This window comes from Seriola lalandi, unplaced genomic scaffold (genome assembly GCF_002814215.2).
Source record: "Seriola lalandi dorsalis isolate HSWRI2012SDOR001 ecotype SW California unplaced genomic scaffold, Sedor1 jcf7180002054543, whole genome shotgun sequence".
Taxonomy (NCBI): Eukaryota; Metazoa; Chordata; class Actinopteri; order Carangiformes; family Carangidae; genus Seriola; species Seriola lalandi.
In genome coordinates this window covers 249786-267747 of record NW_019525096.1, presented here as the reverse complement: position 1 = coordinate 267747, position 17962 = coordinate 249786, and the positions used below count along the sequence as shown (strand labels likewise).

The 17962-nt window shown below is 40.6% G+C and overlaps 1 protein-coding gene across 1 annotated transcript in view; it reads right to left on the bottom strand.

The window, feature by feature from the left end:
• The window catches only part of LOC111661317 (TBC1 domain family, member 30), a 23612-nt gene extending 7496 nt beyond the window's left edge, over positions 1–16116 (bottom strand). The window contains 14 exon segments of the mRNA XM_087176210.1: positions 7–187; positions 189–253; positions 1272–1411; positions 2034–2140; positions 2243–2348; positions 2442–2610; positions 2720–2818; positions 3364–3433; positions 3655–3840; positions 4936–5061; positions 5860–5925; positions 6132–6193; positions 12109–12273; positions 15366–16116. Of these exon segments, the coding sequence (XP_087032336.1) occupies positions 7–187; positions 189–253; positions 1272–1411; positions 2034–2140; positions 2243–2348; positions 2442–2610; positions 2720–2818; positions 3364–3433; positions 3655–3840; positions 4936–5061; positions 5860–5925; positions 6132–6193; positions 12109–12273; positions 15366–15909 (2086 nt within the window). The 5' untranslated portion in view covers positions 15910–16116.
• Positions 16117–17962: the final 1846 nt, after the last annotated feature.

Here is a 17962-nt window from a genome sequence, read left to right as displayed (position 1 = left end):
TCCCACCTGTGCGTATGTAGAGTTGCATAGCCTGCTGCTGCTGCCGCCTCTTGATGCGAGCATATTGCTTCTTCAGGGCGTAGATGTCGGTGCTCATTCTCTCCATCATCATGCTGTTGATGGCGGCTTGATGCTCCGCCCTGGCACCTCCTCCTCCTGCTCCTCCTCCTCCTCCTCCTTGCTCCACCTGCCCCTCCGGCTCCCACCGCTCCCGGACTGAGCTCTGCGATGTTTCCCTGCTCCGCTCGCTGGTCTGAAACACACATTGAACTCTTGTTTTTAACCAAACAATATCAAACCTTTTTTTTCTGCTTGTTTGGATTTGATTCATGAGAGTGACGTTCGCTTTGAGAATCTGAGAAACTTAACAGATTAAGGTCAAAGACTTTGGTTTAAAAAAAAAAAGATTCCAGCAGAATACATGAATCAGACATAATCCGATGCGCCTTTTTTTTTTTTTTTAAGGTCTCTTAAAGCTCCTTTTCTTACTTATTTGTTCACCCGAAGTTGCTTTAATCAAGATCAGCCGACCAATCAAGACACAAAACTAAGTACCAGGAAGAAAAAAGCTTCTTGAGGCTGTTGAAAGCAGATGACAACAACATTTGATTGTGTTTATGTATGTGTGTTTATTTAAAGACTAAATGTTTTTTTGAAATACTTACTGTACATGGCTTTGAGGACTTTGAGTCACGCCTTCCTGTTTTTAGTTTTTTGGCCACTGAAGGCAACATTGACATTTGTGTTGAGATGTGTTTGACATTCACTTGACTGCATTTCACTTTTTCTCTTCCTGTTTTTGTGCTGCAAAGACCGTAATTAAATTTCTCTCTCACGGTGACGGTGGTGATGATTTATTGATGACTCGTAGCTCTTAAGAACGAGCAAAGCTTCCCTTTTGAACCAGGTCAAATCAGTTGTGCTGACATTTACTCATGAGGTTAAATGAAGCTTTGAAATCTCTCTCTGGAGTGTGACGACTGCAGCTTCAGATCTTAGCCAATGTTTTGAACTAAAGCCCTCAGGCTGTTTGCCCTTTTTCTTTTTTTTCCCCCATGTTAGACAGAGCGGCTGAAGGAGGAGGAAGCAGGGATTTGTCTGGAGGAAACAGATCAGAGACGGTTTGTACTTGGAGTCAAATCGGGGGCAAGAACATGAGGATTTGGGGCAACAGCCAGCCTCAGACCACTTGTCCGCTCGCCCTGCTGACCTCTCCCCAGGTTAGCGTTTAAATCCTCTGTGTGTCACTCCTCTGCGTCTGCTGCACTGACCTTTCAGATGTTTCTGGTATCTCTGCAGCTCAGGGGCCAGCAGGCCGCCCAGGGGCCCCAGACAACCCAGCGCAGTCACCACAGAGTCTTCGTCGTCCATGTCGGCGTCATCGTCGCTCTCCCAGCTGCCCAGACCGCCACTGGAACGAGACAATGATGACATCATCATCACCACCGCCGCTGCCATTATCACATGTGTAATGTTGGATGGATGTAATCTGTGTTAACTCAGTGGATTAATTGATGTTTACGCATTTTGACTTTCATTTTTGTGTCTAATTATCTCTCTCTTTTAAAATGAATTTATGCCCATTGGGTTAAGGCAGGATTTTCAACGGTCTGTTTCAGATTGGGTCCAGAAGTCCTTTAAGAGACATGTGAACTGAATATTTTATCATATTATGTCGCTCGTAAACATCTTAGAAGTCATGTTTCGTCTTGAGTTTACGCTGCACTGTGGCTCCAAATGGTCTGTGAAGGAGGAATATGCACAGTAACTTAGCTAAGGCTGAAATTACAACCTGTGTCTGCGTCTGTACAAACAACAGAAAGTTCACAGGCATCCTGTTGAATTTATATTTACGTGCACTACACTGTACATCTGCATTACCTCCTGCTGTCAGCATCATGTCTACATGTTGAGTTTCACACTGTATGTAAACAGAATATTGGTTCTTGGAGCCACAAGTGGTCAAAGCTCCACATCGTCCCTGTAAAGGCAGCAAGCTGGAGAAATGTAATGAGTATATTCATAAAACAAACCTTCCATTGGATTTGACTGAGGTGGGGAACGGAGTGATGTTGTAGGTGTATTTCTCTCTCAGCTCGGCCAGCTGAGGGAAAGGAAACACAGCCATGGAGTAAACCTCCTGACAGACAGAGGAGGGAGGAGAGAAGAGTTATTACAGTGGTACATATATCGATTTAACTTCTTCACTGAAGTGTGCGAGCAGTTCGGTTTATCCTGTTACCTGCATGAGTTCTGCAGGATCGATGAGGTTGCGCTCCAGCATCTCCTGCGTGAGGCAACCCATCGTGCTGTAGAACTCGTCAGCTGTCTGACAGTACTCGATCCTCCTGGCGAGAGACGGAGGGAGAAACGAGCGGAGGTTAAAAGACGTGAAAATAAGGAGTGGAGGGAGAAATGAAGACATCAAGTGGTCCACTTACTCTCCCAGTCTCTCCCAGATGGCGAGGGCGACACGAAACAGCACCTCTGACCCCTCGAAGAAAACCGAGTCCCAGATCTTGAGCACGGTGGACGCCGGCAGGCAGGTGGCGAACATGGTGAGGAACCACTGCATAGTGAAGACGTTGGTCAGTGGAGGCTCGTAACTGCCTGAAAGAAGGGAGACGCCTGGTTATTTGTAATATTAGGTGAGTGATTAGTGAACACACACACACACACACACACACACACACACACACACACACATCTGGATCTGTACCTCCAGCTTCTCTGTTGGCTGCTTTCTGAAGGTGGTGCAGGTGCTGGGACAGTCGGGGCAGCTTCAGACGCAGCAGGTCTCTGAACACCGCCATGTCCACTGACAGAGGGAGACATCACAGAGTAAAAAAAGATGAACTGGTGGAAGATTAAACAATACAAATCACTCAAGTCTCAAGTCAATCAACTGGTAGTTACAGGAGATGTTTCATTATGCAGCGTTAATCGACACAGGTGTGTTTTTGATTACCGAGTTCTCCAGACCTCAACTTCCACATCCATTAACCTTCAAGCTCTTTCACTATTTTATTGATTCTTTGATTCATATTATGAAAAAATGCTCATCACACTTTCCCAGAGTACGAGGTGACACATTTTAAATGGTTGTCTTGTGCAATCAGTGGCCAAAAACCCAAAGATATTATATTTACTATGATACAAGGCAAAGAAAAGAAGCTAAAACGTTTGTTTTTGACAATTTCCTGTTTTTGTTTCTAAAAATTGACAACAAATTCTGTCCTTGTACAAAATAACAACTTGTAGTTTATTTCTGGGCTGAAGAAGTTACTGTGCGTGAAGTATTCTTCCTTTCTGATCTTGATTAGGATGTTTTCAACTTCAATATACATCAGCTTGTGCTTTCACCTGACAACGCTCGAAGGTTGTTTGCAAAGTAACTCTCTGGCAGCACTTTGTCGATCAGATAGATCATCACCTGAATGCAGAGGAGAAGAAGAAAATAGTTCTGTGGTGTTTAATTATTATTCACAGGGAACAGAGCGACACAGAAACTCCATCAGGAAGTTTAATCAGTTTAAACTGAAGGACTTTATACAGCATTTCATTTTAGGCATATCTGCATTCATATTTTCTCCATCTTACCATAATTACTGTGACATTATTATTATTATTATTATTATTACTGGGTGTGTTTACCTTCAGTGCATCGCTCTCACTTCCCTCTGTAACTTCCAGTATGAGAGCGGCCAGCACGTTGAAGCCTTGGCAGTAACCTACAGCTTTATTCCAGCGGGCGTACGCCAGCAGCACCCTCTTCAGCACCACCCTGTCCTGCTCCCCCTCCTGGCCACAGTAAGAACTGCAGCCGGTCCTGTGCAGGTCCTGGACATGAGGAGGGAGGACGTACGGCATGAATTATTTTTATTACAAGTGCACTAACTGAGTGAATGGATTTAGGACGGAGACGAGAAGACAAACACACACAGAGAAGCAGGTGAATGGACTTTGACCTGTCGATGGAAACAGTTGTTATCTGCTGAATCTGAGTCACTGAGAAATAAAAGAAAGAGCTCCAGTGTTTCCATGATGCAACTGTCCCGTTCTCTGATGCACAATCATAAGCAAACATCCTCTACTTAATGACAGACAGTATTTTATTGGTAATTTGTGCTGAAATTAACTCAATCAATATCAATGACGGTTGTTGAATCTGAGATATTTTTTGTGATGAAGATCATGTCAAAGTTCAGATAAAAGTAAGCAGAACGAGATCAAGAATTTCCCTCTCAAAACAAAAACAAACAAACAAACAATCAATTCTGCTTTTATACGTCATTTCCTCAATTTGCAAAAATGGTCATGAAATTATATTTTTTCTCATTTCTGATAATTATACACACATTTGCCAGTTCATTGGGAACACCTTGCTAAAGGTGTCTATTTTAATTAATTACAATACAAATTATGTTACAAATTTTAGCTTTACTGTAGTTTTATCTTTAAGCTTCATCAAACAACCAATCACACTTTAATTGTATAGCACTTTTCAGACCAGTTAGCTAAAGAAGAAAAAGACAAATCAAGTAAGAAAGCTGACAATGAGATACAATGAGATTTTAAAAAGCTATAAAAACATTAGCAAAGAAAAAAAATAAGAAAATGAATAATAAAAGAACAGATAAAGTAGAATAAAATACAATTTGCAACATAGATACCCAGTCCCAACTGAATATGTTCTTGGAGAAGCTGAACAGTCTCTACACTTTTCTTCAAAAGCCATTGATGTTGTTTCTTTCTCCGTCACTTTTAATCTACATGCTGTGGAAAAACGCTGAGGCTTCCACACCGTTCACTGCGCTGCTGACTCAGGACACACAAGAACACAAGAGCTCACAAACTCCCCTGCACATCGACTGCGCAAACACATTTCTTCTCACTCCCCCCCAACCCCCAACACAAAAATGCAATCTGCGTTACCTTGACGATCTGAATGCCGAGGGAGTCGTCGTCTGGGTTGCTGCGCTCGTTAAAGGCGAAACGAAGCGTCTTGTCCCAGTCGATGGAGATACTGTGGAGGTACTGGTCGGCCAGTGTTAGCCACACCTGCACAAACACAACAGCAGCAGACACACAGTGAAACACACACAGCTACAAAAATACCTTTGACTTTCCACAAGGTGACGGCAACTAGAGAAATGTCTCCAACATTCACTGTCCCCACTGAGTTACACAAACAAATATTTAAAGTGTCTTTCCTCCAGTGCGTCTATAAGAGGCCTCTTGTTCACAGTGACTCATTTTGTTTTGCAAGTTCAAGCAAGAGACAAGATTTCATTGTTATTCTCCTCTGGCAAGATGAAAGTAATCGCTTCCGTTTCCTCGCTCGCTCATCCCAAGAGATAAAGCTAAGATGTGCGATGAATGGAGCTTTGTAGACAAAGTGCCTCAGCATATTGTTCTTTCAGACTGTGCTGCCTCTCTCTAGACTGTAAAACCCTGCATGCAGGTTGACAATAACAAAGAAAACACACTTTTCTTGTAATAGCACAACTGAGTCACCACTGTCTTTTACTAAACACCCTCTGGGTTCAAGAACAAACACAAACAGAGCAGAGAAATGCATAAGCTCTTATCAATGAAGAGGTCTTTTTATATGGAAGATATTTCTGGTCTAAACAGAAGTAACATCCGATGGTTGGGGCCCAGAGTTCACACAGGAATTTACCCAGAATGCAACAATTAGATGGCTGCTAAATTTTGCATTTCAAAATAATCTGCTACTGAAATTTTCATTCCCCCGTGAGGCTCAGTGAACACAGCAAGGCACTACACTGCCAAAAAGATGAAAGATGACATTTGTTCCGACAAAGCCATAAGTTGTACTTCGTTAAAGTTACATACCCTCTTCCTCCATTCCTTTGGTATCCCGGTAGGAAGTCGAGCCACTGCTTTGAGGGCGTCGTACCACTGCAGGGAAGGAAACACCCAGGGCTTTATTTACCTTTTTAATTAACCAGCACACTGAGGCCATGGCTGCAAATGTGCCAATACAATATTCATGCATTCTATCTAGTTAAGATTTAAAGAGTACTTCGGTGCATTATCATATCACTAAATCACAAAACAGAGTATATGACAAATCGGCGTCTCTGCTGGAACGTGTCGTCGCTCACCTGCTGGAATCCATTCTTTCCCAGCGACGGTTCAATGGTAAACTTCAGCCTCGTGTCAACTCCTGCAAACAGACAGAAACATTTGGTTAGACTGGTCCTGAATCAGATCTGGATGACTGTCATGGTACAAGTCAACAACCCAAACTTCCCAAAGATACTGTATAATGCATAAAACACTTGTTATATAATCATTTACCCGCATTTTCCTAGTGTTTATTGACATTTAAGCGGTCAAAATCCAGTGAATTGTCTTCAAACGGTACAAAGGTAATCTGTAAACTGCCAGAGCTAAAAAAAAATTTGAAAAATGATATAAAATTAATAGAAAACAGGCCTTTTTCAGGGATTAAGGCATTGGTGAACTTTCAGCTTTCCTGCGATGGAAGTAATTGAAGCCGTGGAAGTTAATGCAAATAGTTCCTACAGGTTGATGACTTACAATCCCACTGTCTGTCTCTGATGCAATATTAATACAACACTATAATGCAGGAAGTAGGACTGTATATTGCTATCAGACTGGTGAGAGAAAGACTGGTTGGTCGGGGCTTCATCCTAAAACAAGATAATGAGCCAAAACAGTTCTGGGAGGAACCATTTTTGTTTAGCTTCAGTCACATCCATCCAATAACTAATAAATAAATACCTCTCAAAACCATGGATACAGATGCTGAACACAATTCGGTTAGTCTACACAATAAAAGTCTGACATTAAAAATCCAAACCGGAAGCACTTTGTTTTTTTGACCTGTGCACTAAACTGATTAAATAAATGAACATGCTTAACTTTCATTACACTATATCATAATAATCATCAAGGCTGTAGTTTTTTATAATAGTTTTGATATTTAAAGATGCAGATGAACGGAGTCTCGCGCTGTAAAGTGTCGCTGTCCGTTTCCTCGTGGTGCTGAATTCTCGCTTCAACTGAAATCTCGTCAAATCTCTTTCCATGCAGACACAAACTTCTTTAGAGAATATTAAGACCAGTAGGCTAAACCCCCCCAAAAAACGGAAATGAAGTTCTGATCTGAAGTTAAGAGGGAAGGTCCTGACATGTTTCGGCTTCGGGCCAAGGAGCTCCGACTGCGGCCATTTCTCTTCCCCCTCCTCCGGCTGAGTCTCTGGAGGATCGGTCACTCTCTCTCAGGGCAGCCGATTAGTAAAGTATGAGGAATGTATTTCTCTCCCAATAATAAAAAGAACAAATAAAAGACAAAGTCGGTGTTTAACCTGCATGCTCCGCCTCTGTCGTTGCATCCTGCGCCATTGTGGACGAGCGCCGCTTTATTCTGCGGTTTCCTGTCGGAGCTTTGGGAGAGGATTAACACGGAAAAGCCTCCTACTTCCCTGTCGCAGATTAGTCCCACACCACCGACACTAAACGTGTATTTAACGAAGGTCAGCGGCACCAGCGCGGTCCACAGGTCGTGTTCTATTATAATGAGCGACAGTTTCATTTCTTTAGAGCTGAAATTAAATGTAACTGAACCAGTTGGAGAGGACGGAAGAAGGAGGGAGGATCGAACAATTGAGAAGGAAGGGAGGAAGAAAGAAAGAAAGAAAGCAAGATGTCTAGTTCACAACAAGCCAAAATTTAAATATTGCATTATGAAAACCTTGATTGTTTTTCCTTAAAACCAAGAGAATGTAAATTATCATAAAGATGCCTCGGTTTTAAAAAAAAAAAACTGTAAAGCTGCTTCCATCACTTGTAAACAGGATTTCAGCTTTTGTTGGGATGTTATGAAGTATTTCTAATTGCTGACCTTTTCGAGAGTGAACAAAGAACTTTGCATTTGCATGAATATTTGAGGAGCGGATGAATATTTGTCACAGATTTATCAGAATTCATGTGTCCAAAAGAATCAAATATCAGCTTATTTGAAGCAATTAGTCATGTGTCCTAAATGTTCATGTTTTTCCTGAATACTAAATCTACAGTTTAGTTTAGTTTTATCTAAAGCACTTTGTGATTATATGTGTGTATGCACTCTGTGTCTGTGTGATTAATAATAACAAAAGGTACTTGTGCTATTTCTGTAACTGCAAACATGGGACCAACATAAGGACAGGAGTCCATATCAAAAACATATAAGGTGTAAAATCATGGCTCATTCATTGGGTGTTTGTCTGATGGGTCTAAAATCAATAGTGCTGTGAAATGTCTTCTATTTCTTTAAATTTTCAAAATGTACATACATATACAGAATCGGTGGTGTCCATCCACCACTGTCTGAGGAGAAGTGAAGTAATGACATGTCCTCAGCTGTGTGGTTAGTGGGTTAGACGTATGAAACCACACCTGAAGCTTATCAACACCTGTATGAACTAATTTGATTGTGGTTATTCAGTCAAGTTTAACTCTGAAAATTAACTCATCTGACACCTTAAATGGGAAAACTGGATCACTTGCTTTTGTGACAGGATCCATGCATGAAAATATTTGTAATATAGCAAGAGAATGTAATTTATCAGCTGACGATTAAAACAGGGAATATAGCTCACTGTATCTATCATATATAAAAAATACATAGGTGGTTTGATATCAGCCATAATCCAGTAAGCAGCCTGGTTTAAGCTGTAAATGAAACGACAAAGAGAGAATAAAGGGAAATCATTTCTATGAGACCAGCTGCTGCACGATGTGCAAATTGCCCCCATAAAACCCCAGGCTTACATATGATCTATGCTGCTGTATCACGCCGTTTCCACACTGTTTAAACCCGCAGGATGAGCTATGATGAGCTATGATGAGCTATGATGATACGTGCTGCAGTGCCTGTCAGCTGGTGGGTCACCTGGCTCTAAGGTGCAGAGCAGCCGCGGCGCGCTCCTGGATATCCCGTTCCGTTTCTTCAGGACGTTGCTGATGATGTTACCGACCCCTCCCGATCCCTGCTGCCGCTGCTTGACGCCCGCCCTCGGCCTCCTGCCGGCGGCGGGGAGCCGCTCCTGCCTCATCGGGAATCAAACTGTTCGATCCGCTCGATCACCTCATCGCTTTGTCCCGCTCGGTTCAGACTCTCTGTACGTCTTCGTGTAAAAAAAGAGAAACCATCCTGACGTCCAGAACCGCAGCTGCTGCTCCTCCTCCTCCTCCTGACGTTAAAAAATTAATCGATTAAACTGATGTTTTCAATCTCTTCCGGTGATGGTTTGTGTTTCCGACTTATCCCCAAGGAAACGACAGATCCATCAGTTCATCATTCACGGTGCAGAAACGTCCAGGAAGCCGTGATCACGATCTCAGATGTCTGAACAAAATAATGGTTCAGAAAAGAGCCGAGGAGTGAAGGAGGAAACGCTGCTGATGCTGGACACCTCCTCATCCTCCTCATCCTCCTCATCCTCCTCCGGCTCAGCGTCACCAGGAGGAGGTGCAAGGAAGGAGGGATGCGGTAGGATGGAGAGACACGTGGGGAGGAGATAGAGAAGGATGAGGTAATGGTGGTGGAGAGCAGGAGGAGGGAGGAGAGAAGAGGGAGGAGGGAGGGTGGGTTTTTTGTTTCCTTAACCCACTTAGTGATTGGCCAGCTAACAAGCATCACAGCTTGTACCAAGAGTATGGAAAATCAAAGTGCCTGAATGGATCAACACATTTTAAACATGGTACTGAACATGTGAACAACAGTCACTGAGGTGAACACACTGTAACAAGCCACATGCACAGAACATTAAAAACAGCATCCCCTTTTATTTAAAGAGGGAGGAACAGAAGAAGGATGTGAGGAGGAGGTTACTTTTGTTATGGATTAATCTGTCATTCACTCTCTCAATTAATCATTTTGACTATAAAAGTTCATAAAGTAGTTAAAAAATGTCCAAAGTTATGTCTTGTTTTTTCAGACCAGCAGTCGACAACATAAATATTTTCAATTTACAATCAAATGTGGCGAAGACCAGCAGCAAATATTCACTTTTTAAACAGAATCTTCAGCTTTAAAATAACAAAAACAACCGAACTCATCTTACAATCCCTGCTCTGTCCATTCAAACAGAGTCAAAGCTGAAATCTGAGCTCCATCTGAGTGACCTACAGCAGAGTCACAGTCAGAAGGACTAAACCCTTTGCAGCATCTCTCTTTAACCCATTTTTTTTAAACACATACTTTTACTGATCCTGGAATCAAACTGAAAATTTTTCCCTAAAAACACAGTACCTACTTCCTCACAGCTGGGAGCTACAGCATCCACCACACACACACACACACACAAATCGCTGCAGACCTAAATGCCAACGCTGATTCTGCACCGTCACCTACTAAACCAAACACCCTGAACCAGGAGCGGGAAAAGCAATAAAAGAAATGACATCTGCAAACTGAATGGATGATTCAGTCTCACAGGTACAGTAAGAGCTTCCTGAGTGGAAAACACATCCAGGCTTAATGACTTTCTCAATCAATATCTGCAAACAGCGCTGATGATGATAATGAAAAAAAAGAAAAAAGGCCTTGATGAAGCGTCATAATAAATTAACCTGTTGCTATTTAAACCAATTAGGGAGAATTATTTCACAAACTGCCATTTTTTCTGTGAAGTTAAAACCATGATGTGAAAACACTGACATCACTCAACCATAGGAAGCAATAAAGTGTTGATACCGGCAGCTGCTTGGCGGATAATAATCAATAATTGAAGTTTATTGCTTTGCATATTGTGCGTTTCCTGTCGGGTGGTGACCTTTGTAAAGATGTATTCATACCGTGTTTAATGCTGAGTAACTAACATTACAGGAGCTGTGTGAAATACTCACTACACTGGAAATAATGGAGCAACCTGCCCATAAATACACATGTAAACACCCAATAATAATAATTCAAAAGCAGTGAAGTACTCGTGTATTATTTCACACCCTACCTCCAGGTGAGCCACCGGGCTGCATGTTGAAAGAAAAGCACAGTAAATAATAAAAGTAAAATAACAACATGCACCTAAATCATGTCAAATTTGTTTAAATTCTATCAACCACAAAAGCTGAAGCTCTCTGACAGAATCCTTTACATCCCGACTGTATGTAAAAGCTCAGTTAATGTCAAATAATGTTGACATCATGGATTTAGTCCGTTTGTTATTCTCCCAAATTCCAGCTAAATTCCTGGTTTGGATTTTGAGTCTATATTATTCAAAGATGAGCTTTAATCCATAATCTCTTCCCTGGGAACAATAAAAAGAAAAAGATCTTATAGTTGATGTTATTATAAACATCTCTTACATAACAGAACAACTTGCAGCTTCGAAGTTGAAGAGTGGGGAGACTGGAATATGAAAATGAGCGTTCGATTTTTCCCAGAGTCTTTAACTTTGGCCCGTAAGTCACAGTTCATTATGTAAATTCAAGACAAGTCATTTTCATACTACATGTGATATGACAACCAGCACATGTAACGCATTCACCCTGCTTGGCATGTTGAGCTTATTTTTGTAAATGTGTTTCCTCTGGACATGAAGCCTGTGGTTGATTTACAGAGAATCTGATCGTATTAAAGATTCATGGAAAATCACATGAAACACATAAAGAACGTATTTCTATTGGTGACCAACTTTACTTTGTTTGGGTTCAAATGCACATTTTAAAGAAGCTTGTGGTATTACACAACAGTGGAGTCCAAAATTGGATTTCAGAGGGAAACAAAATTGGATCAGATGAAACAAACGTTTTGTTTGTGATGCTGTTTTGCTTCTACAAAAAAATATGAACAGGTCTGACTCGGAGCTGCTGTTTGTTCTCAGACAAGGTAAAGAAAAGGGAGGAAAAACTATGACCATGAAAATATTTCTCACTCACACACATAAAATGTCTATATATGGAGAAGTAGAAGTAAAATATGGACCAATAGCATCAGATTAAAGCCTTTTAAATCTACATAAATGACTTATTTACAGTAACTGTTGTTATTTCCAGGCCTCCAGCAGTCCTTGTGTACGGACTGGTCTTGTTCAGTATGAAATCAAAGCAATAACTGTGTTTTCTTACGTCGTTTCTGCGAGACGGCTTGGAGACACGCCGTGACGATGTCGTAGTTCTTCTGCAGTTTGTTACAAAGTCGGTCTCGTCTCCTCAGCTGGCGAATCAGCTTGGCCGACTGCAGGCCTGTACGGTACTTCACCTCCTGGATGATCGACTGCAGCTCCTCAGGGGCTGAAAACACACACAGAAACATAAATAACACACGTATTTAAGTGTAATCAGGGTTTCTTTCTTCTTGCAGGGTGATATGTAAATTCATGACCCAATTCTTTTATCTATAAAAGTTACAGCTCAAAAAAATATTTGTTTGAGCAAAACTAAGTGTTGTGTTAAGTGTTTGCCCTTTATCCTTCAATCTCTCTGCTTCAGAAACCGACACATATATTTATACAAGTCCATCTCAAATGTTCTGTGTTGTAAATAAAGCCACTCGATGTAGTTTGCAGGAGCGTGTGACGTCTGCAGGTCCCTGAAACACCAGTATCACAGACATTTATCTGTTTTCCAAGCTGCAGGCAAAGCGGTAATGAAAACCAGAGCGTCGCCCTGCATTAACACACACCGCTCTCCCACTTAGACTTTTCAGGTTAAACTCAATCTGATTTTCAGCTGAAGGTGATCAGTAATAACAATAATGAAGAAATAACTTTATACTGAAGCTGCATCATCAAAAACAAATATTACGTCTCTTTGTTTTGACCAACTATCAGTCGTCGTCTCCCAGAAATCAATGCAAACAAAACTCATCAGTGTCAATTATTACAATTTATGGCTCCTTTACGTCACGTATTAAGTAAAAATACCAAATATTTAATCTTTACAGCTTCACAAAAGTCTGGATTTGCCTTCATTTCCTCACATACACATTTGGATCAGTGTTAAGTAGAAACAAAGAGGAAATCTGAAGTGTGACAGAAGCAATACCTTTTCATGGGTATTTGTAATTATTTCTCACATTTAAAAGACCAAACTATTAATTCATTGATCAAAACAAATGACGGATTAATTAAAAATTAAAACAGTCACCAATTGCTGCTTGAACAATGTCAATAACGATCATCTTTTTACCTCCTTTTCCTTGGAAGTTCACATTACCCTTCATCCACAGGGAGGTCAAAGGTCAGTCACCTATAGACAACGCCCTGCCCATACAGAAGTGTAATATATGATATATCTGTCTCTACATCAAGATATATATATATATATATATGCCGTGCATATAAAGTGGTCTCAGACTTTTGGACCCTACTGTTTAGAATATCAACATATAATGACAGACTTTGAGACGGATATATATTTGCATATCTCTACAATATAAGCATGCATACATAAACATACATATTTGTATGGACTTGACATACGTATATGTCAATATATGAAATTGTTCCAATTTCTAATAATATAGTTTTTACATATATGTTTTTATTTTATATTTCCATATATTTCACATATGGAAATTCCATATATGTACATATACTACATTTGTGTCTTGGTGGAGCTAGAAGGATCTTCTAAAGGACATTTTAGCAAGTTGAGAACTGACTTAATATACTACACTGCTGCTGACAATCAAACACATTGATAGCTTTACCAAACCGCATCATTAAGTCCTATAACTACACACATTAGAGACAGGAGTCACATGTTCTTCTGGGCGTTATCGGAGGCCTTCCTCTCCCTGATTGCCGGTCCTCCTCCGCATTGTTTAACTTGACCGAGCCTCACATGTGCAGAGGGCGAACTGTGAACTCAGCGGCCTGGCTGTGTTTACTGAAGGATTCCACTTTAACAGAGGAAACAATGGCAGCGTGGCGCTCACACCAACATGCCTTTCAAGATTCCCGAGGCAACACTACAGAAAACGAGCTGTCAAAGCACTAATCATCCTCTGTGTCTGAGTGTGTTTGTGTATGTAAAGGTCCGCATACTCTGGCTACCTTCTTCTCGTATCTGATTACAGTGGATCCTTGCAGACAAGCCAGTTACAGGCACATATTACAGTCTCATTTTATTGAGTAGTTCACAAAGATAAAAGCAAATCTTTGTCAGTTTAAGTCTCATATTATCATTTTTATTTTACTTTTGAGACTTACCTTAAAGCTACTGTAACTCTAGCTAGTTTTTATGTAGTAGCAAATTAAATACCTCCACAAGAGTAGTCACAGTTATTCAATTACATTTTCTAAGAATGCAACCTGACCTCACTAAGCAGATCAGGTATTAGCCAGACATGACCATTTCTATATTTGATTAGTGCGGATGCAGATGAGTTAAAAAAAAAACAACAAAACAAAACCTGCTTCTTTAGTACATACAGCTCCTCTGGCCACTGGATGGCCTTTGTTTACCCAGCATGCATCTGTCTGCAGGGTGAAGACAGTCTGGAAAACCACTTAACTTCACCTCTGATATGCAGATTCTTAATTCAATTTAAAAATCACAAATATGACTAATTATGAACCACCTTGTTGTGCCTTGTCTTTTATTTGTAATGAATTGTAATGTCCCTTTGACACCTTATATTATTTTATTTTTGCTGAGCTCTTTGTTGATGTTGTTTTGTTTTTTGCTGTTATTCTTAAAAAAATAACAAAACTCAATAAATATACTTTGAAAAGAAACAATCGCAAATTTGATCTGTTTCCATTTACGTCATGGGCAGAGACAGCAGTTTATGTGACACCTGTGGGGCACCTGTGACATGTAACTGATAGGTGGCATATGTCAGAATAAGAGCGATCATTCCTTTTTAAATCTCAGCAGTTTAAGGATATATAAGCAGAACCTAATTTAACTTAAATGTAAAAGAAAAAAACATTTATTTTGACCATTATCACATATGTTGGCTCCATTTTCTACAACAGGAGGATTCTTGAAAGATGTGGACAGGATCCTTTATGTCAAGTACAATCAATATAATGAATAAACAGGACTAAAATATCGCCATATCCTCATCCCTCATCTATTAGAACAATATAAGTTACATATCTAACCTAACATATCCAAATATCAGACCTAAAAAAGATGGGAAAATATGCATAAGGAAGTGAAGAGCTGCACTTAGTATCTCTGAAAGTAGTTCAAATTAACTTGGCAAGTTGTTTACAGAGTTTTGTTTTGTTTTGTTTTTTTCTCTCAATTCCCTGCAGCTCTTAGAGACAATTAATGCTTTAATGTGAATGAAATTGACTTTACTAGGCCAGATGCTGTCCATATGCCCTAAGGGGACACAGGAACTGGCAAACTACCCACACGCCCCTCACCTTTCTGGGCCAAGTAGTTCATCTGATGCCTCCTGGTGTGCTTCTCCTGGAGCTCCTGCAGGAAGCTGGACCCGGAGTTACTGCGGCCGAGGAAGGCATCTGACCCGGATGCCTCGGTGGAGCTGTCCCAGCTGTCCGCATTCCTCCTGCTGCCTCCGCTGTAGGTCTCATAGAGCTCCACCAGCAGACAGTCCACTATGGAAGTCCTGGGGGCTTTAAGTCCATCAACCCCGGCTTCAGAGTCACTGTCACCGGTCGTCGGTGCTGTGTGGGTGGCAGTAACGGTGCCAGGCGGCGGAGCACCGTGCTCGCTGGGGATCAGCTCCTGCTGTCCCGGAGATGATGATGATGATGGTGATGATGATGATGATGTGTCATTTGGTGACTCGGCAGGGCTCGTCCACTGGCGAAAGCCGGAGAAATCATCCTGGAGGGAGGCGGCGGAGTTCACAAAAACGCCGCTGTCGTCCTCGGAGCAGACGCGGCCGTCGCATATGTCAATTTCCAAAAGTTCATTCCCGTTTAATTTCGGCTCCGACGCCATTTCTTCATTAGCGGTAAACTAGCTAAAAAATTAACGCGCTTCTTCTCTGGTAGTTTTTCTATGTTTGTTTTTTTTTTTTTACACAACACAACGGAGGTTGTAAAGTTTTCTTTGCGGGACTCGAGAGTTCCTGGAGCGCTCCATTCCTCCCCAGGAAAAGGTGGAAACTCGTCTGACAGCTTTTAGTTTACTTCCTCTGTTCCGGACTCGGTTCCCCCCCCTTCCTCCCCTCCGCCCCCTCCAGGATGGAACAATGGACCAGCCCACTCTGCTCAACTTCTCAACGGCTGCCCAACTTTTTCTTCAGGTCGCGCGACAGGTGCAGCAGGTGCCTTCGAGCTGCTGCGTTGACCAATCAGAAAACAGCCGAAATCAAATCGACCAATCCGCTTTCAGCTTAGGCGGTAGTTATATTTGCTGATGTAAAATTCAATATAATTTAATGTAGGCAGCAGTTAAACTTTACTATACCCACAAAACATTTTAAATAGTATAAAGTATCTTCCAACTTTATGTTGTTTTAAATTTTATACATTTTATTATACTTTTTTTTTTTTTAACTGATATCCTTTTAGGTTGCTAATATGAAACACCAAAATTAGTTGATTAAGAATTGTGATAAAGACAATATGTACTGAGTGGAACACCTAAGAATTGAAAAATTAACTTTGTCACTGCAATATATATAATACTGATAATGTTTTTAAACTCTATCAAATACTGCAATTAGCTGTTACTTATTGGCTGACACAGTATATCTGCATGAAGCCAATATTAGCCATTACATCAGCTGGTTTATTGATCTTGCTTTTAAAACAAATTCTTTTATTTTATCTATATTTTTTTAATATTATACAAAAATATAGACAATTATAAAATATTTAACAAGACAGCCCAATTTTGAAATCCTACATTTTTAAAGACTTAACCTTTAAAACAATAGAATGAAAGTTTGGAAGACAGTTATTCTAATTTTTTTGCTATTTTAGAGGATACTGTCTCTTATTTTCTGGCAGATGTTGGTATACTAGAAATAGAAAATTCCTGAAGAAATTTTGAACGTGCCTGCTGCGTATTCATTGTGTGTGTGTGTATGTGTGTATGTGTGTGTACATCTCGTCTATGATTGTGAGGATGAATTTGGTTTAAAAACCATTATTGTGAGGTCATTTTGGTCGGTCCTGACAACTTCAAAGGGCTTTTTGAAGGTTAAGCTTTGGCGGTTCCTAACACCACGCACACACATTGACACACACACACACACACAAACATCATCTCCACCTTAGATAGATATGAACTGTACAAGTGTCTCAGCCAGGTAACAAGCTTTTTGGAGGCACATTTACAGACACACAAGTGCAGTTGCTGCACAAACTTTCACACAACTGACTGATTGGCTAAATAGACTGATTAACTCAGTGTATTGTTTTACTGATGTCCATGTAGTTCTGTTCTAGCAGGAGAAATCACAGTAGCTTTATTGCAGATCAACTTCTGTTCAGGCATGCACATGTGTGTAGACATGTCTTGCTATGGATGTGGGGACAAATTTAGGTTCGAAACAGGTGAGACACGGTGACTTGAGACTTAAGGAGATACCCTGCTGAACTCCATTCAGTGTTTTTAATGGCTCATTTTATTCTCCTTTGTAAATGAAACTGAGCGACACTAGAGCTGCTGTGGAGCAACATGTGAGGCTACATGGGAAAGTGGTCTCAGGCTTTTGGACACCACTGAATATTAACTAACCCTATACTGAGAGGTGTTCCTAATATTTTGTCCATCCCATTTATAGGAATTAGATTTGCCAATATATTAGGAACACTCTTCAGTATATCCCAGTACACTTAAACATTACCACAATTACAGTTACAGCCTCCACAATGACCATTAAAATAAACCAACACTTCTCAAACAGATTCAGTAAATACCGAACATTATAATCCTCATGAAGGAGGATTTACTGCAGGCCTGTTCCATTATACTGCATTAGTTTCATTCATGTTCACCCAATTCATATATATATATATATATATATATATATATAAAATAT